General features: G+C 41.8%; 3 protein-coding genes across 10 annotated transcripts in view; 1 reads left to right on the plus strand and 2 right to left on the minus strand.

Moving 5' to 3' along the window:
- The first annotated feature begins 120 nt into the window (after nt 1-120).
- On the plus strand, nt 121-16,244 carry srpk3 (SRSF protein kinase 3). Of its 3 annotated transcripts, XR_004775551.2 has the most exons (17): nt 121-263; nt 716-824; nt 2,355-2,758; nt 3,627-3,735; nt 4,398-4,485; nt 4,914-5,001; nt 5,374-5,480; nt 5,732-5,897; nt 7,441-7,466; nt 10,290-10,491; nt 10,729-10,959; nt 11,302-11,399; nt 13,675-13,782; nt 14,275-14,344; nt 14,443-14,535; nt 15,524-15,803; nt 16,141-16,244. XR_004775551.2 is itself a non-coding variant. In XM_026996033.3 (16 exons), the coding sequence occupies exons 1-16, from the start codon at nt 248-250 to the stop codon at nt 15,706-15,708; spliced, it is 2,100 nt and encodes a 699-aa protein (XP_026851834.1). In that variant the 5' UTR covers nt 121-247; the 3' UTR covers nt 15,709-16,244. The 3 variants fall into 3 exon arrangements, 2 of the variants coding, with proteins under 2 accessions (XP_026851834.1, XP_081564004.1); XM_026996033.3 differs by having other exon boundaries at nt 15,524-16,244; XM_081707878.1 differs by lacking the exons at nt 14,275-14,344; nt 14,443-14,535; nt 16,141-16,244 and having other exon boundaries at nt 15,524-15,713.
- Nucleotides 16,245-16,851: 607 nt separating this feature from the next.
- On the minus strand, nt 16,852-18,772 carry tsr2 (TSR2 ribosome maturation factor). Its single transcript, XM_026996034.3, has 6 exons — nt 18,624-18,772; nt 18,116-18,206; nt 17,941-18,032; nt 17,578-17,751; nt 17,160-17,264; nt 16,852-17,065 (listed from the first exon to the last, which is right to left on the minus strand). The coding sequence occupies exons 1-6, from the start codon at nt 18,702-18,704 to the stop codon at nt 16,964-16,966; spliced, it is 645 nt and encodes a 214-aa protein (XP_026851835.2). The 5' UTR covers nt 18,705-18,772; the 3' UTR covers nt 16,852-16,963.
- A 231-nt stretch (nt 18,773-19,003) lies between these two features.
- The window catches only part of cdk16 (cyclin dependent kinase 16), a 34,483-nt gene continuing 28,489 nt past the window's right edge, over nt 19,004-24,997 (minus strand). For all 6 annotated transcript variants that reach the window (XM_081707881.1, XM_081707882.1, XM_081707879.1 and 3 more), the window contains one exon: nt 19,004-24,590. In XM_081707881.1, coding sequence (XP_081564007.1) covers nt 24,553-24,590 — 38 coding nt within the window. In that variant the 3' untranslated portion in view covers nt 19,004-24,552. The remainder of the gene's footprint in view (nt 24,591-24,997) is intronic.

Below are 24,997 nucleotides of genomic sequence, written 5' to 3' on the forward strand. Positions count from 1 at the left end.
CTGGGAATGTGGCTCGAGTCTAAATACCAGGGGAAGATGAGGTCCGAAAAACATTTGTGGGTGGACGGTTAGAACTGGGGGGCTTTGGGGATAAATGAGATGCGTTTAGCTACAGATGCGTTTAGTTGGTCAGCTACCTCCTCTGGCTGCTGCATTCTCACGAACATCGCTGACCCGCACGGGGCCTCAGCTCTGCGCATGCGCAGACAGAAGTCCAGAAAGTCTGCGTGCGGTGACAGCTGCCCTGATGATATCGACGAACGGTGAGAGTTTTAAAACAACTCGATAACACGATTGCGAGCGTCGGTACGGCGTAGTTTTGATTACAGACGCGGCGCTCTTGAAGTGTCAATTCGTTTCAGACGAGAAATGCTCGTGAACTTTAGTCAAAAGCTTAGCTAGCAGTTTGGATAGCCAGGCTAATGCTGTTCTGGCAATCCTCATTCAGTCAGTGCTAGCGATGGACGAAGTACGCCGAGTCGCCGCCTTTTCATTATAAATTTAAGAGACTGTCAGGTTTTATTCATGAGAGAACGGATTGGGAACCCGTGAAATGATTCAGTTAAACCACTCTTGCTTTCAGCGAGGTTGTCCATGTGTGCTTGTGTCCTGTTACGAGCTGTGTCCTAGTGTGTGCTGCTAGATAGCGAGAATGTCTAAGCTAAGCTAAGCTAGCTAGAGCTAACGGTGCTAACGGTTCTTTGATTAATGGCAGTGTCCGGCGGTAACGACCTCCCGCAGGGCAACCACGGCAAAAGGCATAAAAAGAAAAACAAGAAACACCGCAAAGCGACCGGGGAGGTCATCTCGAGTTTGGAAATCGGGTAGGTTTGCTCTCACACGCACATCACTGCGTATAACGGGACTCGTCTCAGATTTTGCGGCTGGGTTTACTGTGTATGAGTGGTGGCTAAAAATACGTAAAGGGCAGTCGAGGGACTCACTTGTCCACATATGCACATCGACTCGCCCCCCTCCCCGTGTGCCTATTTTAATGTAACTTAGCTCACCTCAACAATACATGAAGCGCTTACGTTAGAAAGCCGAACGGATCTTTTGAATGCGAGTTTAACTACGAGGGCCAAACCGGCCAGACACTGTTACATAATCAGCAAGTCATTTAAAAACAGACTTCTTTCCCTGTTACCTTGTTTGAGTGCAGACGCACATTGTCATCAACTGTTTGTTTCTGATTCAATAAGTTAAAAAGTAAAAAAAAAATAAAATATTATTTCTTTTTTTTTACATACCATCTAGTATCAAAAATATAGAATATATTTATGCTGATGTATTTGTAGCATCATTCAAGTTTGTTGTAATAATGCAGTTTGCTCCAGAGTTGTGGTGTGGTCTCTGTAGTGTTTGAATTAGAGTGAAGTAAATGATTAATGCAGGCAGGCACCTTTGCTGGACCTGGAATGTTGGAGGATATTGTGCATGGAAGGCTAACCATACTTCATTTCTAGGAAACGTATAAAAGAGAAGTAATTCCACAGGTGGAGGGATTGTAGTAAAATGTATTAGTTGTAATGTAGTAAAAACTGCAGTATGGTACCAAAGGTTTCCAGAGAACAGGATGTTTCAGAGAGAGGTCCTTCATCAGCTGTGCATGCAAAGTTCTAGGAAGTTGAGAAAAATTGTAGGTGTATCATTCATTCATTCATAGGGTTCAAAATGTCCAAGAGTAAAATTTTACCTTTATGAATTTTAAAGTGAGATCAAACCATAAAAGTGCAGTGGGTGTAAGACATGTTCAACTTTACAAATTGATATTGAATTAATTTTACATAGCCATGTACATTAGACATCACAATTATTGTAAACATACAATAATTGTCTTAACAACAATTAACAAGGGGAACAACAATTTCATTACGTTTTCTAACCTTTCTTTTACTGTTTAGTGCCAGTTTATGCCTTAAACTGATGCAGGTATAAGAAAGTGTATAGCTAGAAAGCCCACCCAAAAAACATAGCTGCAAAACTACAGTCACCAACATCAGATACCTTGCATAATGAGTTAAAAAAAAATTGATGCAAAAGTTATTCCAAACGCAGGTTGCACTTTACAAAAGAAAACCATCTCTGATTATTAGCATTTTTCTTGTAACTGTTGTAATATACAAACGGGGCCTAAATTAAACAGAAGAGTTATGTTGGCTAGATTAAAATTGTCAAATTTAAAACCCTCCATTTGTCACCCATTTGATGTTACCCACAAATTCTACTTACTATGAGAGCTATTAATTTGGTTCTCCCTAGGTTTGAACAAAAACCCAGGGAGAACCAATAACCTCAGCACATGCGTCATATATTCAGATTATTGCTTATATCTTAATTTACTTTATCCACAGGTCTGAAATCCCGACCTCGGATGAACTGTGCCACATCCTGACTGTCCACAGACCCAACACTCCTCCAGACACAGCCCCCTCCCCACCTCCCAACCTCTCCCAGAGCCCGCCAGACCTGCAGCCTGTGACCCCTGACCTCCACTCACTCCCCATCCCAGTCCCAGTGACATCACTTCCCTCACCCAGCGTTCTGTCATCACCAGAGAGGCCGGCGGCTTTCATAGCTCCATCACGAGGCCTGCCTTCTCTTTTCTCCACAACTCCTCCTACTCCATCAGCACCATCCAATGAGACAACCCCACCACAGGCTCTCAGTCCTCCCCCGCCAAACTTTAGTCCGCCTCCAGCAGAACTACTGGGGTCAGATGATGAAGAGCAGGAAAATCCATCAGATTACTGTAAAGGTCTGACACTTTGTCAATGTATAATTTGCAGTGTATCCTAATGTTAATCTAATATATTTAACATAAATGTATATAGGGTAATTTTGGTATATTGTGTATATGTAACATCAGAGCTGGTCCTGACCTCCCTGGGGCCCTAAGCAAAATTGTGCAGGTGTCATTTCGCGCACACGCACATGAATGCATGTTCACGTGCAACACGCTTATCTGTTCCAAGCTGCATTTTTATAAACATAGTTTCCTGTTGGCATTTATCAAATGTAATAAATATCTGTATTTCACTCTCACTTTTGTCAGGCCCAAAGCCACAGAACACAGGGACTGGCAAACAAGCAAGAAACAAACAGATTAAAAGATGCACTGTAGTGCCCAGTTAGGTTAGCTAGGCAAACAGACTAGAGGGAGATGCACTGCAAACCAGCAAATCAACTTACTATCACATTACTATTTTTGCTGACATCAAACTTGGAGATGAGAGAACACAAATTTATCTTGTATAACTAAGCTGTAAACATTTACACCTGTTGTGATCCGAGGGGAGACTGGTTTCTTGAGTACTTTGCGGGGCCCTTCGCAACTTGTACAGTGAGTGTATGGCCAACTGGCTCTGTGTACTATACCTACACACAGTTAGGTATGCTTGGTAGTATGCATCTTTCATGTTTTGTATGGATTGGTAGTGCAGGATAATATGTGTGGTGGATTCATCATTAAGTTTGAGCTGTTTGGTTATACCTAAAACATCTGACATTAACTCGGTGCTAAGCATCATTTTAGGAAAAGACATCCTTTCAGTTTCATATAATACATTAAGTGTCTTATTACTAAAGCTCAGGTTAAATATATATTTATTTATATTGTGTTTTAGGAGGCTATTACCCAGTGAAGATTGGAGACCTGTTTAATGGCAGATACCATGTCGTCAGGAAGCTAGGATGGGGCCACTTCTCCACTGTGTGGCTGTGCTGGGACCTTCAGTGAGTAATCATTTGAGAAATTATTCTGTCACTTATAATATTATTCTGGCTGTACTCAAAGTTTTCAAATGAAAGTCGGGTCCATGGTAGGTTTGCAAAGGTTATAATATATGAACATTTCAAAAAGACCCATTTCTGTTTAAGGCTGGCAAAGTACACTCTGTAAACAGGCCTACTGCTAGCATGGGTTTAGTGGCCAGACAGTCCATGTTCTTCAGGCTGCTCTGTTCTAGTCCAGGACCCCAAGGGTTATACCATGAAGCTGGTTCTTGGGTTAGTGACTTCACACTTGATTTAACAGTGACTATTTGCTTTTGTTCAGACAATTAACAATGTTTTACCAGATTTTTGTAATTGAGAAGCAATTTATATAGGAACAAATCTGACCAAATATGGAGGCGAAAGTTTCAGCTTGTTATTTTTTCCTTACTGCAGTCTAGTGTACACTAACTGCATTTGTATTTACTGAATGCAGCTCTCTTCACAAGCGCTTGGTTTTCTGATGCCTGCTTCATGGTATACTCCTCTGACTTTAGGTCTTCTGTGACACAGGGATCAGGGTTAATTTGTGGCAGAAATAAATTGGGGCACAGACCCACTGTTGGTGAATCTATATTTCTGTGTGTGTTTACATGTGCATCCATATGTGTGCGTGTCTCTAGGAGGAAACGATTTGTGGCCCTAAAAGTGGTTAAGAGTGCGCCACATTACACAGAAACTGCACTGGATGAGATTAAACTTTTAAAATGTGTAAGTGGGAAATATTTTGTCAAAATATAATTAGATTTTAGAGTCTTTATTTAGCTATGTACATATCAGACTGTTTAGTATCTGATATTTTCCACATATTACCTGCTTGGCAAGTGTTGAGACACTTGTGTATTATTTGAAGAACTAATACATTTTGTATATGTTGTATAACCAATAATTATTATAATGATGTGAAAGAGTATTCAAAAGTTTTACTTGTCTGTTTTATTAAAATTCATCTGTGTTTGCATTGCTGTCAGTAGGAATGCAGGTTTGTTTCCTGCATTCCATTCGTTCTTCAAATTGCCCACTGTCTCTGTATCAGATATTAATTATTCAATTTCATTTACCTGTGCTTTTAAGATAGTTGATGGTCGATTGTTGTCATTCCTTTTGTCATATGTCTGTGTCCTGGAATGTTGGAACAGGTTCGAGACAGTGACCCCACTGACCCCAAACGGGAGACGATAGTTCAGCTCATTGACGATTTCAAGATATCGGGAGTCAATGGCGTCCGTATCCTTGCTATACTGCCCCGGCCAAAATGAGGTTCTTTTAGGTGCATCCCCATCTATTTCCATAAGCATTGAGAATTTTGTGCTGGAAATTTTAGGTTTGAGTTTAACATGTGTGGGGGGTAAAAATAGACTTGCAGCAGTGTTTCCCATCCCAGTCCAGAGAGGCCCCAGATGGTCCATATTTTTGCTCTGGCACAGCTTCCAGCACATCTTTTTGATTGAACCAATCAATCAGAAACACTGAATACCTGTTGCATTTGTGGTGGGTCTCTGGACACAGCAAAAATACAGGCAGGATTGGGGATCCCTGAGGACTGGGTTGGGAACCTCAGCACTGCAGGACAGATACCTTGACCCATCGGCTCCTCAGATGTGTGTATGGTGCTGGAGGTACTTGGACACCAGCTGTTGAAATGGATCATCAAATCCAACTACATGGGTCTGCCTCTGGTGTGTGTGAAAAGCATCCTGCGTCAGGTAGGACCGCGCTCAGCGTGTTCGCGCTTTGAGAAGCATAGGTCACCTGACCAAACCCTTAATGTGGTCTGTAATTACAGAACGCTGGACATGACCCTGCCATTGTACCTTTTATTAGTAGTTAAATACTCAAACAATGGCACTTGCACACAAAACACCCTCACACAAGCCTTCAAAAAAGGAGGTATTATTATTTTCGCTTTTCACTTTTTTTTTTTTTTTTTTTAACTTCAGACTTCTTTAAACCCTAGGTGTTGCAGGGTCTGGATTATCTACACACCAAATGCAAGATCATCCATACAGACATAAAGCCAGAGAACATCCTGCTGGATGTGACAGATGTGTACGTGAGGAGGCTAGCAGCAGAGGCCACCCTGTGGCAGAAGGCTGGAGCTCCGCCTCCCTCTGGCTCCTCGGGTAAAGCACACAACCCTCCCTCAGGAAGGCATGCTCTGTTATACCTGTTGCTGACTGCATATGTTGCCAACTCTATCTGTTGCTGACTCTACACTTTGGTGACTGTATGCTGATGACTTCATAGCTACTGAGTCTACAGTGTACTGATGCGATACATAATTACTGTCTCAGTATAGTTTTTGACTGTTGATTTAATATATGGTTTAAATCAGTCAACAATCGCACTGTTGATTTTAATATATGGGTTCTCAATAAGCAGTTACATGTAGCAAATGTAATACATGTTACTGATAACACATGTTTCTGACTCTGTACTCATTACCAATTCTGTACAAATATGAGTATTCAGTTCACACATGGTCTGTATATGTATTCTTAACATCTGTACATAGTAAATTTGTCCTTTACATGTTAAGCTACTGACTTGATAACATGAAGTTAGTCTACTAGTGTGTATACCTATGCCCCAGTGTTAATCTCAGTTAATAATGGCTGTCAGTATAACTTCTAATCAGTTTGTCTAAGCAGTTCTACAGCATCAGTTTTGTAATATTAGAATCAGTTTTAATAATAATTAGTAAAGTAAGCATTCGTTTTTTGGGGGAGGGCAAAATAAAATTCTCAGGTTGATTTGTCAGTTCAGATGCCCAGTATTACTTCAAGATGAGGTTTGTTCAGTTATGGAGCAGTTTGTGGCAAAGAGTCAGTGTGTGAGGAACAGTGTCAGTCTGTTAGTTAGGGCTAAAGTTAGCTCTTCAGCATCTAGCAGTGTCGGAGTTTAGCACAGTTCTGTATCATACTGAAATAGTTGAATTAAATATTTCCGGATCTTGATGAAATCTTAGATTTCATGATGCATGGAGTTGTTTCCTAAAGAACGGTAGTGAAATCATTGTGAGGTGGGAGAATTACTCCTCCACCTAGCACCAGTTGTCCTGCAGGCAAAACCTCACCCGCTCATCCACTCAAAACAGCCTCCTGCTTCTTTAAGATCTCTCCCCCCTTCATCTCTGCTTTTGGACTAATTCCATATGGCTGAGCAGCTGGTGGAGGAACTCACCAAAATGAACAGCTGATGGGACCACACAGCCATGTTGCTTAAATCTGTGCTGTAACTACAAAGTTCTGCAGGGTTCTGAACACACTTTCATGTCTGCAGACTCCTTCTCTTTCTCTCTCTTTCATATAACAGTGAAAATAAGTAAAACTTCCAAAATTTATTGCAAGCAGACAAAAATGGGAGGTCAGTTTGGTGGGAACTGAGGGATCTTGGCTTAATTTCTTGCCAATTTTACCATCTTACAGAAGGAAGTACTCCTGATGCCTGATCTGCATGGTGTATCTTTGTCTCTGCTGCTGCTGTGTCTTCGGTGAATATTCCGGTCATTTTCATTTCTTCTCTCCGTCTCCGTTTGCTTTCTAACTGTGTCCTGTTGTTCTTTTTCTCTGTTTTTTTTCTTTTTCTTCTCTTTTTCCCCCCCTTCTTCATCGTTGTGATTTTCTGTGCCCCTTCCTTCCTATCGTTCTCTTCCTCTGATGGCAGTTAGCACGGCTCCAAGGGACAAACAGGTATGTTACTAGCAGTGCCTGCTTCTGTGAGGTCATCGTCTAGGGTTTCTGTTTTTCCCTGGTGAAATCACATAATTTTGCTTTAGTCTGCCTGTGCCCTTCTAACACCTCCCCCGACTTGTACATCTGCACAGCCTGTTCCACTGATTTGGGAAGGGGTGGGTGTTGGGACAAAGATCCTGCTACCAAAGCCGTCATTGCAAGCAATTCAAATCATTTACTAATCTATTAACTGCAGGTTCATCAGTACATCAGTAGAAATGTCATCATAAAGTCAACGGTGACACTTGATCCTGTTCATTGGTGGCAAACTCAGAGCTCATTCTAGGCCTATTACCTGTTCCTCACCTTGGCTGTGGTTGTGGAGTGTATGAGTTACTTTGTGTGGCCAGTCCTATTTAGAATGAGCTGCCGTGAAAGTCTGAAGGTGTTTTAGCAGCCATAAGGTGTGTATTCCCACTGTGCTGCCTCTTAACTCTTAGCTGGCCATTTAATAATTTTCATCCGTTAAACTATAGCCTTTTTTGGAACTTTGATTCTATATATATTCTCCAGTATCTCTATATCAGTAGTGTTTTTTTGTTTATCTTGTTTTTCCAATCAGTGGATTTGGTTTTTTTATTCTGTTCTCAGATATGCTCTTTGTGCATTGGGAATTTATCACTAACCTATAGGAGACTGCTTTGACGTGTCACTTTGCATGTTACAGCATTTCAAGCTAGTTACATTTTTTCGACATCTTTTCTTTTAACCACCTTTAACCCATATAAAATCCTTTTCCTAGGCAGGAACTGGCAGAACAAAGGACGATTTGGTTCAAGTGGATTTTCTTACAAGTTAGGAAGTTTTGCGATTCCACTTGAGTATATTGGCTGAGAGGAGCTTTCTCTCCTGGGGAGATTGGCAGCGTGACGGATGAGTTGGTCTCCGTTTCCCTGGAGTCGGTTTATCACATGCCAAACACAGCCTTTATGCAGCTAAGGAGTAATACCACAATCGGCTGTCACACCGTCGACTTTCTGAGAATATGAATAAGCTTCAGATTTGTGATATGGCAGGAGTGTATTCCTCAGGGAGCAGAAACGAGCCTGCACTGTTCTGAAAGGCCTGTCATGTTCTCATTTGCTTGGGTTGTTATTTGCTGCCATGGTTTACAAAGTAGCTCTGGTTTACTAACACTATATAATGAACATTACTGTTGTGGTTTCAGAACTCAGTATCTAACTAAACTAACAAGACCGTTCTTACATCTGGCATCCACACATCTGTACTAGTGATGCATATCAGCTGTTGATTCTGAACTTGGTTTTCCCATGATCTGTTATGATTAGTTATTTAGAGATCATTTATCTAGGAATTTACAGTACTATGTGTGCTGTTTCAGATTTGGTAGCTGGCAGTTTAAAACCACCAAATCTGCATTCTGTTTTATTAGTATTATTTTTGACCACTTAATGTTTTTGATGATGATTTTTTTTTTCTTTTCTTTTTTTTTAGTATTTTTTTGTGAATCTCAGAAATCTAAAACAAGTATGCCAACTTTTATGAACATTTGGTGCTAGACTTCTTTTTTCTTAGCTGTACATGCTCGTATTTGTAGATGTGTATTTGATAAGGGACTCAATTCACAGGCTTGCTTCCAGGAGCGGAGTTAGAAGGACACCCGAGAGAGCATTTTCCAGCTAAAGCTGTGTAGGCTTTCAGAAGTAATCACATCAAAGCCTGTTTGTACTTTAACATCTGCTCAAAGCAGAAAACCTCCTGAAAGGCAAAGAAAATTCTAATAGTGCTATTTGACTGCCTGCTGTTCAGCATTTTCCCTTCATAACAGTGTATAACTGAGGATGCGTGAGACCTTCCAAGCTAGATGGCTTCTGTCGGTTTAAGGGTGGGCCTGCACTGCTGGCCCTTGCCTGGAATGCTCAGAATGTAGTGCTGGATCTGGGTCAGTAGCAGTGGCTCTTTCCTTCTGTCTTGTCTAGTTGCTGGTTTTGCATTGGTTGCAGGAGATCAGCATGTCAGCTTAGCAGCTTAGGAGTCCTGCCCCTCAAGCGGTAGGAGCTTTGTCATACCTAGGCTGGACTGCTGACATAGCAACAGGACTGCCATCCCAAAATAGTCCCCAAGCAGGAAATGGCGTGCTGGTGTTGGGTGTCCTGCTGTTCAAAGTTCTGATCTGTTCTGATCTTGCAGCGTCAGTGGGTCATTTTTTAAAGTAGTTCTGAGGTTACAAAGTTTCAGTCTGCTGTACTCTGCTAGCTCTCATTTAGTTAACCTGGCTAAATAAATAGATCAGAAGTAATTTGTGACAGTCAAGGGCCCAACAGCATTTAAGGATCTAAGCAAAATTAGGGGTGTTGTTCAGTTCCAGTGGTTTCCCTGTTCTAACACACTTGATGAAGCTCTAAGCAAATGATCAAACCCTTTGTGAGTTTAATCAGCTTTGTAAGAGCAAGACAGACCCCAAAAATATGCAGTATGCATTGAGATTGGTACTGGAATTAAATACCACCCAAAGAGTCCTTACTTTGAAGTAACAGTCACAAAGACAAAGCCTACTGTCTGGCCTCTGCACTAAACCATACTGTTACAGTTTGATGAGCTAATACATCACAATGATGGATCTTTTGATAGAGCTTTTGAGCTTGTGGTTACTGTAGTTGGCATGGCACTGGCTTGTAGTTGGAACTTTACTCTGATACCACCAGTCTCACTCTGTATGAAATGCAACACTATTGCCCTTAACTGACTTCTTGCATCTTGTGTGTGTGTGTGTGTTTGGGTGTTGGGGGGGGGGGGGGGGGGGTGTCCATGTGTGTCCAGGCAGGTAAGTTGTCGAAGAACAAGAAGAAGAAGTTGAAGCGGAAAGCTAAGCGGCAGCAGAGGCTGCTAGATGAGAGGCTGCATGACCTGCAGAGGATGGAGGAGCTGGACGGACTCGTGCCGGTGGAACGTTCCGCAAACACACGGACGTTCTTGAGGCTCAGTGAAAATGGGGAGGAGACAGACGCCGCACATGCACAGAGTGAGAAATGCACTCATTAGCAACATGAAAAATGTTCATGGGGGTGGCGGGGCGTCATACCATGGCTATAGAGAATATCCACTTGGTTTGCTCGCAGGATTTTGTTTCTTATATTAGGACACTGTTAAGTGTACAAGACCTATATAACCCATAGAGGTTTTTTTCTACATTTTCTTAAATTATGGTTTTTCTAGTGCTCCATGCCCTAAATGGTAAACCCTTTGTTTGTTGTGCTAGGGAACAGTAATGGATACCATGCCCCAGGTGCTAAAGGCAGTCCAGAGTCTGGCTCATCCTGGCTTGAGGAGGGTTGTAATGGCTATGGGCCCCTGCGATTCTCCAGTCCTGGATCGGCGCTCTCTGGCACGTCCGGATCCATCCTGTCTGCTACCTCCGAGTCTGCACTCTCCACACTTTCTGGATACTCCACGGAGAGAGACAGTCAGCGTTCCCTGCTCTCTCCCAACAGTGAGTGTTTGTCAAACTGTCTGTGTAATTTATACATTTGTACAGTCATTCATTCAGAACCTAACCTCCAATGTATTTTAGGTGCCATACATGCATGCATGCTCAGTGCACTTGCAAAAGAACAAAGAGATGTAAACAAAGCATAACCTTGGCGACAAAGAATATTGAACAACAGTAAACATTAGTAATATTCCTGATGTTTAGTGTTGAAAAACAAATACCAGCAGTATTTATTCCCCTTCAAATGTGTTCCAGAGTGTGTTTGTTTGGTTTGGTTTGGTGTATTTTGTTCATAACATGTTGAAATGTGCAGTATGTTTGCTTTTCTGTATGTGATTGTAGCATTCAGTGCAGCAGACTTCTTGGTAAACCCTCTGGAACCACAGAACGCAGATAAAATCCGGATCAAAATTGCAGACTTGGGCAACGCCTGCTGGGTGGTGAGCACTGTCACTTCATTCAATACCAGTTCCAGCTAAACTTAGAACTGTGACACAACCGGAGCTAACTAGTCATTCAAGGCAATGGCACAGATTTGTCATCAACATCCCAACACAGATGGCAATTTCTCATTAAGAGTTAACTTGACTTAAATTATGTCTTTATAATGATGTGCCAATAGTTTGTGTCCAACAGTCACAAAGAGTGAAAAGTGGGCAGTGGTAGCTGAGTGGTTAATGTACTTGACTTGTAATCAGATGGTTGCTAGTCCCACCACTGCCAAGTTGCCCTGAGCAAGGCCCTTAACCCTCAATTGCTCAAGTTGTACTCAGTAATTGTAAGTTGCTTTAGATAAAAGCGTCAGCTAAATACTGTAAATGTAAGTAATCACCTTTTTAAGCTCTGTAAAATAAATCAAATTATCAGTCCACTAACACTGACTTTTTCTATAGGAATTTTTGAGTAATGGGGTGGCAAAATTGTGTTCAATGTCTGTTAAGTTTTGTATACTCAACATGTGAAGTTCTCTAAAACAAAAAAATTACATTTTTATGAAATCACTCCAATATCTACTTGAAATAAACCTCAAGTACTCATGTTACTGAAGGATTTTGTTGTAATAGGATGGCAAACTTGTGTAAAATGTCTATTCAGTCCACTATATATCACTTTTTTTAATCTCTAATATAAATGAATCAAACTGTTATCAAATCACTGCACTATATTTTTGAAATGCACCTTCATACATACACATGCTAAGAACCTCAGTCATTTTTACTGCAAGCATTTGGGGTAATGGGATTTCACATTCTCTCTTTTTTGCAGTCCCTGCTATTTTTCTCACTTCTCATATTCCTTCCTTTGTTTCCATCACTTGGGAACGCTGTTTTCTGCATCTCGCCCACTATTACATCGTCTGGTTCCTTTGCTACTACTTGTTTATCTGTCTGGATCTGGAGGTCCCACAGGATCCTAGCCTTGTTGTTCTCCACCACTCTTCTGTGGGTCTTCACCCATGGGGTTCAGCTCCTATGCCTTCTATATGTTCCTGTATATGATCTGGCTCTTGGTTGTGTCTCTGAGTGTATGCTTTCCCTGCCAGAATCTTGCATCCTACTACTAGGTGCTGGATTGTCTCAGAGGTCTTCAATTTTCTCTGGTATGATACAGCCCTGCTGTGATTGTTCACATTACATTCTTTTTCAGATGAAAAGGTGTTTTGTCTAGGCTGTGACTTTTATCCCTTTATTTAATACATCTCCAGTTGTGATGGGAAGCATCGCTTCAGTGTTTGAGTGCTGGTTAACTAATTACATGGTTTGAGAGTGTGGATAAAGATCTTCTCCTCATCAGTTTCCTTCATATAGCCTGTTTCACTGAGCATGCTGCTGTAGTTGCATTCCATTAGATGCATGTTGGCCAACCTCGTCCATCTATGGTTTGTTCCAGAAGCCTAATGAAATGGACATTTTGCAGGATTTTGCCATCCCATTACTCCATATTCCTACAGTAAAAAAGGCTGAAAGTCATATCAGGAATACAAGTGAAAGTATGTCAAGAATATAGTGGAGTGATTTTGTTTAGTTTATTGATATTCAAAATGTGAACTGAACACACTTTATATGAGTTTGCCATCCCAGTACTCCAGATTCCTCTAAAGTAAAACCACTTCAATGTCGTATTGTGAATACATTGCAAAGTGTTCTCCAAGAATATAGCAGAGTGAATTGATGATTTGATTAGCGGTTTTTTATGAAATTTTAAAATGTACTACAATGAACTGATGGTGCCCAATTTTGATATTTTCTACACAGTCTCAAAGTAAAAACATAATGAAATCTTATCATGAGAGAAGAGGTGGGTAGGTGTGCACTCAAACCTTTATTGTAGATAGGGTGACTGAGATTTTGGGAAGTGCATATGGTGTGACTTAGAAGAGGGTGAGAAAGTAGAAATACAGAGCTTCCTAACTAGAGTGAAACTTTTCATGACTCATGTTACATCGGAAGAGGAGAAATTAGTGAAATACAAATGCTGTACTGGTATTCATAGAACACAATTTGTGCCCAGAAGAGCAAGATAAATTTTTTTATTTTTTTTTTAATATATAAAAACAGATTTAGGATCCCTGGGTCTTTAACATGTTTTCTATGTTGTTTGCATCATTTTTAAAATCAATAAAAATAACTAATCAGCTTGATTCTGAGCTGGCTCACAGTACATCTAAGACAGGTGAGCTGAATCATGTGCTTTCCCCTCCACCCCCCCCTGCAGCACAAGCACTTCACAGAGGATATTCAGACCCGGCAGTACCGGGCCGTGGAGGTGCTGATCGGTGCTGAATACGGCCCGCCGGCCGACATCTGGAGCACGGCATGCATGGTAAGCCGTTTCCTTGGTTCCCGTACCGGAACACGCTGCTGCGTGGTTTACCAGTGTAGTGAATGCAGCGATCCTGGACTGTGCAGAGGACCTTCACATCTACTTATTTGAAATCTGACCCTGACCAATGATATATTCTTGCACTGTTGTGCACAGACTAATTTTGATTCACACTTATTAACTGTACTAAGTACTTTCTTAACTATGTAGGGACATAATAATAAGACAAATAGAAAATAAAATCACAGCTGAGTCCAAGGCACAAGATCAGTCTTAAAGAATATGTGCATAAATCACGTTTAGTACTTTCAACTCACCAGTTACAAATTCATGACTGATTTGTAGAGGCATGTGGGAATGTGTTTCTGGATAAGCTTGAATTAGTGGAAGCAACAGAAGGCTGGTTGTTTTGCCCACTACTGGCTCCATTTACTCAGCTCCATCAGGGCAGCACCAGTGTCAGTGGTGGTACTAATAGTGACATGTTTTCAGGCCTTCGAGTTGGCCACAGGCGACTATCTGTTTGAGCCGCATTCAGGGGAAGACTACACTCGGGATGAAGGTCAGTTAGTGCTTTTTCTTGTCCTGTTCTTTGCCCCCCCCATTAATGGAGATGTGTCTGGGCTGGCACTGAAGGCTCTGTGTCATTTGTTTTTCCAGATCACTTAGCTCATATCATTGAGCTCCTTGGCCCTATTCCCACACAGTTCGCTCTCTCAGGCAGATACTCTCGCGAGTACTTCAACCGCAGAGGTAAGATAAAAAGGCTTGAGGGTAATATAACCCTTGGAGCAATGAACACAGATGAAAAATCTTCCCTGAGCCGCCTCCACAGCACAGTGCTGTACCCACCCTCCCCACCACTGTGTGCTTGGACAGACCAGTGTAGTGTCCTTCCTGTGTTTCCCAGTATAGTGTGTGTGTGTGTGTGTGTGTGTGTGTCCTGCTGTGAGGGAGGGCAGCTGCGCTCGAGCACCTGAACGGCAGACCGAGGTCTGTCACATCGCCTGGTCACTCAGAGTTCATGTTTACTGAAAAGCAGAACGATTAAAAGGATGCTAAATATAGAAGAGTGTTTTGCATCAGTTTGCTTTTGGGGTGGTGGACTGATTGTGAATACAATATTAGACCTGAGTCTGAAAAGGCAGTAACCTCACAGGAGTAAGCTCATGACGGCAAGTTTGAGAACGCGTGAGCAACAGGAATATCTATGAGATCACAGCTGCTTAGGTTATTTGTTTAAAAACAAGTCTGGGGAAGATCCCCTCCGATCCAAAGCCCCAGTGTGTAGGGTTACTGCAGCAGGTGTAGACGTAGGGCTCTGTGGTTTCCGACCTGCAGCTCTGAAGTCAGGCTTGCTGGGAAAGGCTCGTGTGTCTGTAACCCTAGTGAGCAGCTGTTCCTTCTCTCTGCACTGCAGTAGGAGCAACGCGCTGCTCTAGTGAGCCCCGGCACATTCACGCCCTGTCCAGCTTCCACAGAACCAGCTTACTGCTCCATTATCAAACTGGCTGTAAAACGGCACAGAAGTGGTGGTGTTGGAAGACAGTTGTCTTATCTGTTCATGTGTGACAGTTTTTCAGCTTTGACTCAACACACCAGTGAGTTTTTATGACTTAGCAGTGTGAGGCGTGTGACAAAACAAAAAAATTGAGTACATACCTGATGCTTGCTGCCATGTCCTTTCAGAGTCATGAACCCGTGTGTGTGTGTGTGTGTGTGTGTGTGTGTGTGTGTGCAGGTGAGCTGCGGCACATCAGTAACCTGAAGCCGTGGGGCCTGTTTGAGGTGCTGCTGGAGAAGTACGAGTGGCCACTGGAACAGGCGGCACAGTTCAGCGACTTCCTCCTTACCATGCTAGAGTTCATACCAGAGAAACGAGCTACAGCAGGAGCCTGCCTGCAGCATCCCTGGATCAGCTCCTAATGTGCGCACACGTCCTCTCACTCTCCTGAAACCACACTCCCACCACCCTGTTTGTGCAGTTGTCTATAAGGTCAATTTAGCAACCTGCCCAAAAGGTAAATACACTAAATACACACTCTTGGGAATGTATTGTGTCAGCATTAAGACAAAACCACACTGAAGAAACAATATTCTGAGCACACAATATTCTTAGGTAGAACCTCAAATATATATATATAATTTTTATATACATATATATTTAAAGAAGCATTGAGCGCTCTACATGGTGGAGCTGACAGTCTGTAGTTATGTCAATGGTTTTCATCATAGTCATCTCCATGTGCTGGACGGTCGTGTTTAAATGTTTCAATAGTGCCTTGACATGCCCTAAGAAAGATTAAAAAAAAAAAAAAGTTTTAAATTATGCCTTCACCTTTTTTTATTTGTTGGCAGTGTGAGGAATGCTTGTTGTCTGTGACCATCCAACACTATATGTATGAAGAGAAAGTCATGAATCTGTGTACTACTGAAATAAACCGTCATACTATCACATACAACTGTTTTGTTTTGTTTTTTTGGGGGGGTGGGGATGGGGGGATAAATAGGTATGTTTTATAGTACATAGTTCTATAGTACATAGTTATATACAGTCTGTAAAGAGAAGTTATTAAAATAATACAGTGGACACACTCAGTTGTTCAATATTTTAGAATACAGGACCTGCCGCATCACGCAGTACTGCAGTAGACTGCAGACAAACAAGCAGTAAACTGCAGCTGGTTTTTCCTGTCGAACTTGAAGTGGCCACAAGGGGGCATTCTCGACCAATAATAAATGTCCATAAGCCAGCTGTTGAGTGACAGTCTGTCCTTAATGTGCTTGCGCGCGTAAACCTATCAGTAAACCCCCATTTGTGCCTTTTACTACTACTACTATCTTTTAAATGTTTAAAACAAATCTATGCCACAAACAACATACTTATTTCAAAACAATATCAAGTGTCAGTAAAAGACTGCAGCAGACTTGTAGTTTTGACATCACTTCGGTCTTTGAGAGTGGTTTAACATTGACCTTCCCTCTCAGTGTTCAATAAGGAGCAAAAAGCAGAAGTTTCCTGCCCCAAGTACTGAGAATACACAGACAAATAACTCAGTAACCCACTACTGATTTTTCCAACATTGGAAAACACTTTTTTTTTGTTTTTTGGGATGGTTGGATACATTTGGCTTCACGTTCCTCTGTACAACTAATCATCGTTTCTTGTACCACTTCAAAACTAAATGCTGCTTTTTAATCCTTTAACACCTTGTCCCAACCACAGATGTGCAATATTTGACAGGTCCTGTACAGCACACCACCACGGCTCTAAACTCCAGACCTGCAATGCAAAGGGGGTCTCTGTAGTGCCTCTCCAACATATGGAACCTTCCAAGTGTGTATGTCTGCAGCTTTGGTCATTTTTTCCTGCGTACCACTGTCCACCCGCCCTCTTCTTCTTTAGTTCCTGTTGCTGAAGCATTCTGCTGTTGCCACGGTTGTGACGAGAGTCCTGCTCCAGTGTCCTCACACTCCATAGACTGAACAGAGAAACGGAGTATGAACAGCACATCCTTAACTTGCTTAGAAAGAGCACATGCTGCTCGGTTAGAGAAGTGCAACCGAGCAAATGCTTAAAAGGTGCAAGGACTGTTGTTAATATGACTAAATTGCAAGCAATCTCAACATGTTGAGAGAAAACAACCCACAAAGTGAAAATGTAAACAAAGGATTTATAGCCACAAATGCATAATGCATTGCCTATTTACTTCACTGTATTTTCATGTACTGTAAACACTTCAAAATCATGGTTTGTCTGCCAAGTAAAAATTGCTAAAAAAAAAAATAGCAGACCTCTTCATCTTCACTCTCTTCTTCTTCCTCCTCCTCCCCTGTAGGTGTTTTCATAGGTGTGACCTTTGCCCTCCCAGCAGTGTTTTTAAGGGCCAGCTGGCTGATGTACTCTCTGACCTCTGCCAGTCTCCCCTGCTGACACTGCTGGAACATCTCACACACTTTCTTTGCCACCTGAAGAAAACACAGAGGGAATTAGAATCTGGGGGTTAAACAGGACAGGACAGCAGGAGTGTTTCCAGTAGTGCATTGTATATGTCTTTACTTATATTATGTGCAGTGTTGTATACCATATTTCAATAATTTCATTACAGAAATATTTGTTATGACATGGTTTGGTTTTGTATGCAAAACGCATCTAACCTGTGGCAAACTGCCATCATCGACCACCGTATCAAACTCGTTGTCCATCAGATTGGATAGGAAGTCCTCCACTTCCTCTTGTTCTAGGTCGTCTGTACGCAAAGGTATCGCAGGTGTTACAGACTGAAACTCTGGGAAAAGGGGTCGGAGTGACAGTGAACAGAAGCGTGCTTACCATTGTCGTAGAAATACTGCTGTAGCGCATCGACCATCCACTCTGCCTTTTGTGGACTGTATGCTCCACCGAAGCCATTGTCAACCGCTATCTGCAACGATATTAGGGAGCACACGGTCGCGCACGAGTGCAATACTAACTCCAGTCTCGCCAAAAGAACGTGTGTCCTGGATGTTCGGGAAACAGCAGCCCCGCTGTTATCTACGATACAACATGCCTTGGAGTTGTTAGCCAAGACGGACATGCTTTAGCAGACGCCCGAGGGCATACAAATAACTATAAATGTGTGCTGTGCAGTAAGCAATCATTATTTTTGCAATAAACACCCCGATTTTAAGACGTAATTGGTCTTTTTGACAAGCTCGCAGCTCTTAGCTACCTAGCTAACTAGCTTGTTGGCAGGCAATCAGCTGTACGTCCTACATTGACTTTAGATTTCATCCAGCCTGTGATCAAAGAGCTCTACAATGGTGTGTGTGTGTATATATAATATTTATAAGGTATGTACCTGTAATACCGGCCAAGTTTCCAAAACAGCTCTTACTGCTTCTGTAAACGCTTCACGTGTCGACGATGTGAGCGCTGCCATTTTGAACGCCGACAGGTTTAACAAATCGATCACGGATAGCAACTACGTGCCTTCCGTCAGGGAAACATGAGGATGCCAAATACATAGATCTGGCTCCCTGGTGTTACTGCAGTGTACGCCTGCACTGTAGACACACCGACCACGAGAAAAGGAAGGAGAGTCGATAAATAAATTTTTGTTAATAAGGTTTAAGCCCTTTTCTGAGTTATTGATGCATACACTTTAGCTGCTTCATTGTATTACTGCACTCTGAAGTTACTGTATTCGGAATAGAAACAAATGTACAGGAAGAAATATAGTAATGCTCAGAAATTAACATTTTTATTGTACGATATATTCTGGTTACAATGAATAAACTTAATTGTACAACATTTATTGAAGATATCTTCTTATATATCTGGATTGTATGCGGTTTGATCATACAGCAATTTGTATTTCGTAGTGAAAGTGATGAAAACAAAATATCAGCATTTTGGTTATCTTGGAAGATTGGAAACCAACCCATGCAAGGTTTCAAATGACTTTGGTATTGACCAATAGGAGAAGCTATAGGCTAGTTAAAGGCAGTCAACAAACCAAGCCGCTGCACCATACACACCGAGCGCAAATATTATTTTAGACGTCTTAGGAATTCATGATAATCATTTATATCAATAAACACACTGAAGGTTATCAAAATACTGAAATACTGTCGTTTTAAATACATGTTCTGAAAAAGAAGCATCATTTTATATGTTTAAAGTATGAAGGTGAACAACGGCAAAATAACGAGCTGAAACTTCGAATCAGGATCCGTTTACACACTTGCTAAAAACCGAATGGCGATTTGTGCATTCTGCTGGCAGTTAAAATATTTTTATAGAAATGTTTAAAAACATATTTGTTTTCTTAGAAATATTTTTGGATTAGTTTAGCAGAAAACATTTCAAACCTTCCCATCTGTGTTCAACAGTAGCGCTACTAAACCGACAAAATCTAAATGAATAACAGAATAATGAAACTGTAAGGCGAGTCCCGGAAGTGTTCCCGACTGGGGAGGCACATTCTGCATCATAGGTCCATTACTCAAATCCATTTTCTAGACTGATTTTGTTTCGTTTGTTAACGACTTAGTTCATGTGTAAATACAAGCAGATTGCAAACCATCTGCTACCTTGGAAGCTCATCTGTTTAAAACCTAAATTTGTCAACGATTTGAGAAGTTGATGAAAATGAACTACAAGATTAGAAAGGGAATTCGTTTAAAAGAAAATGAGACGATACTCGTACAGTAATACAGCCAACTGTACAAGTCAACTGATTAAGTGTAAATTTAACATAAATTTTCATATTCAAATAGGCCTATGTTAACCTGCTCTGCTGAAACTGCAGTGATCAATAAATGAACTAATAAATAAATAAAAAAGAACAAACATCACGTTTGGGCCAATGATTGTATTACCTGAAAAACAGAATTCACATTTTGTCCCCCTGCCACAAAAACCTGTACAGCTTCAGTTTGTGGGCTTCCTGCAGTTCAATCAGCGTTTGGGAATAACAGCCAGCCACGCTTCTGCATATAATTCAGTCCTTCAAAAATGGTGGTGAACATTGTGATCAACGGCAACACCAGTTTCTGTAGGCATTCCACAAAAGCTTCAGCTGGCATATTTCCCAGGCTTTGGAGAAACGGTGGACTATTGCAATAGCAAGAACACAAAATCCTTGATAAATATTACCAAAATGGCTATTCTGCATTACATTATAACATCTGCATTCACTTAGGGACTTACGTATTCAAACCATTAGATTTGTGTAGAAATTGTGATTTATCCACAGGTGCATAATATTTTTCAGAGCGCACCGACTGTAAATCAGGAGCCACGGGCTAACCATGGGGAAGCAGTGCGTGCCTTAGAAATCTACAAAAATGTGAGCTATGCATATACAATGAGTATTGCTTTCTCATGCTTTTTCTAGTTCCATTTAAAATGTACATATGTATACATCAGTGGACTAAACACCTCCTCGACCTCCCGACCTCACATACGAACACACACTCACTGAAAGAAAACACAAAGCAGTGCTCCAAAAAACAACTGCAGACTAGAAATAAACAGGCACCTGGCTCTTTAAACTGTGCTAAAAAGTAAACTAACAGATAGTTATCATTAATAATAATAATACTGATTATGTTTATGCTAGCATGAAAATGCCCCTTAAAAAGGCCAATTGTTTATAAAAGTAACATTCTAAGCATACACCCACTTTAAAAATGGCATGGAGGTGTGTATTACTGGCTCAGAATACGCCCCTGTGTATAAAATAGATTTCATCAACAGTTCTATCAAAACCTCCCCTGTGGGACAGTGAGAAGGGAAGAATGAGAGAGAGAAGACAAGTTTTTAAAAAGCCTTATACATTTCTGAACGACACATTTCTGAATATACTCCTCAGATTCCATTTATGAATCTTTATGTAGTTTCACACAGACACATAAATAAAATGGGTCAATGTGGATACAAATGTGCTTAAAACGCCTTGGTTATTGCGCTGTTGCTGAACTGTTATTGCAAAAAGCTGGACAGAAGGTGAGCGCCCCCTCAGCTGATCAGCACACTGCTAGCAGCCCTGCCCCGCCAACCCACCCTAGACAGAAGCTTATGGATGAAGCTGCACCTTCACTTTCTTTACTATAAGGGAAACCAGCAAAATGACCCACAGCAAAGAGTATTTAGGACTAACCGTATTTTACACGTTCCCCCAGTAACACACACGAGAACATATCATGGATGAAACTATAACTGGAAAAAACAAGAGGAAAAAAATCCTAATTTTCTTTTTAAATTACATCTCAACAACAGGAGGTTTCTCTTATTTCGCTGTCCACTGCTCTGATCTTAAAAAAACAAAAAACAGTCTAGGGCCGTTTACAGTGACAGTGTAACGTAATCTTTCCCTTCATTATACATGGCAACTACATTAGCAATCCCTTCAAAGAAACAATACCAATTTCTCTCTCTCTCTCTCACACACACACACACACACACACACACACACACACACACACACACACACACACACACAACTCCAAAGGTGTGGGCTGGGGTGTAGAAATTTCTAAGACATCTTGAAGAAATAATAATCATAATACCTCTGTTTACTATCTATTACTGTTTACTATAAGTCCATTATGTGGTAAACTGAACTGCTGAGGAGCGGTGCCGTAAAAGACAAGTTTAGTCTAAAACTGGACTGAATGCTAGCAGGACACAAAAGTCAGCTGCTAGGTAGGTTCCCTCTACTGGTAGGTGTGTTTCCATTTTTAATCACCACTGTTTAATCTGACACTTCTGTAGCTATAACTGCATCTTCAGCACACGCTACATTCTGGCAGTGTCTGGGTGCCCGATGCCTGATGATGGGGTGTTCATTGCAAAGTAGGTACAGTGATTCTGGGAACATGTGTGTGTGTGTGTGTGTGTGTGTGTGTGTGTGTGTGTGTGTGTGTGTGTGTGACAGTAAATCTACACTAGTCTGCTGTTAAAAGAAGTGTAATTTTAACAACTACAGTGGGCTAACAAAATTATCACATATTTTTTTAGTCCCTATGCAGAACAAGAGAAATCTCCAGCCAGCCCACAGATTTCCAGTGTGTGCATGCTGGTGCTTGTGCGTGCGCTCACTCACTCACACTCACATACACAGCATGCTGGAACTACCTGGGTAACGCACATCCGAAATGAGTGAATCTGAGTTTGACATCAAGATAAGCATTTCAGGTTTGCCCTTTTGAGGAAAAAAACCCAAAGAATCTGAGGGTCTGTGGTGTAGAGGGTCTAGGTATATCGATGTAGAGGAAGCTCAACTGATTTCTGGATAAACTGGTAGAAACAAATGTTTGTGACCTCTTATGAATGACCTGGATTTCTAAATGAATGTCACCCAACTATCATTTGAGATTCCTACAAGCCATCAATGGAACACTGGCCATATCTTTACTGAAGAATATATGGTTTAGAGAGTCGAGGACATTGATGGAACAAAGTAAGTGTATCTTTAGGCAACTTTTACTGCATTTACATCTACAGTATTTAGCTGACTCTTTTTGTCCAAAGCTACTTACAATTATGATCGAATACAACTAGAGCAACGGAAGGTTATGGGCCTTGATTAGGGACCCAACAGTGGCAACCTGGTGGTGGTGTGGCTTGAACTGGCAGCCTTCTGATTACTAGTCCAGCACCGTAACCAAATCCAAGTACCTCAACCAAATGTGTCTGCAAATGGAGATGTGCAGCTGTCTGCAGCGCTGGTCAGGAGCAGTGCACACACATGCAGCAGAAAGTTCTCAGGTGACAGGTCCCCTACATCACAACGTCTGTGTTTGGGGGAAAAAAAACTCTCAAGTCACCCATATCAAGTTTTCTAAAAAAAAGATAAATAAATAAAAAAACTACTGGCTATCAGCGATGGAGCAAGGTTCTATGGACAGATGGTGCGAACGTTCATCTTTCTGGTAAATTGACTCAGCATTGTACTTGGAAGCACTGAACATAACCAAGCAACAACACCTCATCTCTGCTGTCAAGCAGACTCAATTAGATGTTGGAGATATAGTGTTTCTTCGCTGCCTCAGGACCTGTACGGCTTGTAATAAATGACAGTCCAGGGTTATTCATCCAGTTCGGAGACCAGTAGACTCCAAACTGGATGAATAAATTGTACTAGATATGCACTTTTCCATCCATTTACATTTATGGCATGGTAGTTGATGCTTTTATCCAAAGTGACTTACAATTATGACTGAGTACAACTTGAGCAATTGAAGGTTAAGGGCCTTGCTCAGGGGCCCAATAGTGGCATCTTGGCCAACAACCTTCCGATTACAAGACAACTACCTTAACCACTGAGCTACCACTGCCCACTACACTGATGGTTTACACCATTCATTCATCATTTCAATAAAAGCTATGCCACTGTTAAATGATAAGGTCACATTTTAGGTTCCTTTCATGCAGAAATGTGAGTCATTCCAAAGGGTTCCCCAACATTTTCTCATAATTCTAGTCGGTGTTAAGGAGGGAGCATCTTTGGTGAAATCCTTTCCTGGGTTCTCTGTTGTGTTTCTAGCTGTGCTGTGGAACACCATGAGTTGGCAGGTGCAGGGCTATTACCTCTGGGCACAGACCGTTTCAACGGGAGAGAGTCAGGCCGTGGAGGAAGACTAAGATGAAGGCTCTCACACCTTCACACGTTTGGTCTGAGACAGACCGGCACAAGCACAAAACAGTATTTAGCCCCATTCTACGTCAAGCTTGAAATCAGGGACATTGTTATGCGTCTTATTATTATTATTATTAGCCATTAGATTCTTCGTAAGTTGGTCTTTTAAGGTAGGTTCTGGCCAAAGAGCTGAACAGCTATTGCAGAAATGGTGTATTATATTTGCTCTGCCTTGTGCTGGCTCGGGCTGAGAAACCCCACTCAGAACCAACAGAACCATGGCTGCAGGCGACTGGACAGACGACTGCTGCGTCTAGTGTCAAAACCGCCGCTGCTTAGTGGGAAGAGAGTCTGATATTGTTAATGTTACACAAACAGGCAAAAGAGTGCATAATCATTTGACACAAACAATATAAATACAAACGCAAATAAACAAACAAGCAATGATCCTCCAGCTTCCCATGTAAACATCTAGTTACCCCACCCCCCACTCTTTCTAAAGACACAATGCCACATAACGGTAATGACTCAGTTACAGAAATGACAAACATGGATCCCTTCATCATAATCGCACGCAGAAACGTCCGTTCGCGCTCTTCTTTCTCGTTTACTCGTCTTCGGCCTGCATCATCTCCGGCACAGGTCAGAAGAGCAGGTTCTGGCGCTGAGACATGCTGTTGACTGAGAGGGGGGGGGGGGTGTTAAATGAAGCTTGGACTTTGGAAACATTTTACATCCTGCTTGATCCGTCATGGAGGGCGAACTGGCAAAACAATAAGGCACAGAAAAAACCAAAACACGCGTGTGCACATATGCACACACATGCGTGCACGCACAGTTTTGTCTGCATACACACACACACACAGAAACACATGCACATGTGCACAGCGCGCACAGCAGGTAGCATCGCTTCCAAAGCTATACACCCCGAAGCATTGCTGGGTTTGGACTCTGGCTAAGGCAGGCTGTCCTCCCCCACACACCCTGGCTGACAGGCTGATGTTTGATCCAGCAGAGAGCCGAGGTGTTCCGCCCTTATCCACCACATTCCGCTGCAGCCCCTCCCACACACCCTGGCTGACGGACTG

Source organism: Electrophorus electricus, chromosome 25, assembly GCF_041902795.1.
Source record: "Electrophorus electricus isolate QZ-2024a chromosome 25, ASM4190279v1, whole genome shotgun sequence".
In the NCBI taxonomy this organism is placed as follows: Eukaryota; Metazoa; Chordata; class Actinopteri; order Gymnotiformes; family Gymnotidae; genus Electrophorus; species Electrophorus electricus.

What these genes read in the sequence shown, in the direction of transcription:
- srpk3 (XM_026996033.3), top strand. An exon ending in TGAAAAGCATCCTGCGTCAG is followed by an intron (nt 5,481 to 5,731) that starts GTAGGACCGCGC and finishes TTTAAACCCTAG; the next exon opens with GTGTTGCAGGGTCTGGATTA. An exon ending in TGGGCAACGCCTGCTGGGTG is followed by an intron (nt 11,400 to 13,674) that starts GTGAGCACTGTC and finishes CCCCCCCTGCAG; the next exon opens with CACAAGCACTTCACAGAGGA.
- tsr2 (XM_026996034.3), bottom strand. Translation starts at nt 18,704, where the DNA reads ATGGCAGCGCTCACATCGTCGACACGTGAAGCGTTTACAGAAGCAGTA. An exon ending in ATGATGGCAGTTTGCCACAG is followed by an intron (nt 17,752 to 17,940) that starts GTTAGATGCGTT and finishes TGTTTTCTTCAG; the next exon opens with GTGGCAAAGAAAGTGTGTGA. An exon ending in AAGAGAGTGAAGATGAAGAG is followed by an intron (nt 17,265 to 17,577) that starts GTCTGCTATTTT and finishes TTCTCTGTTCAG; the next exon opens with TCTATGGAGTGTGAGGACAC.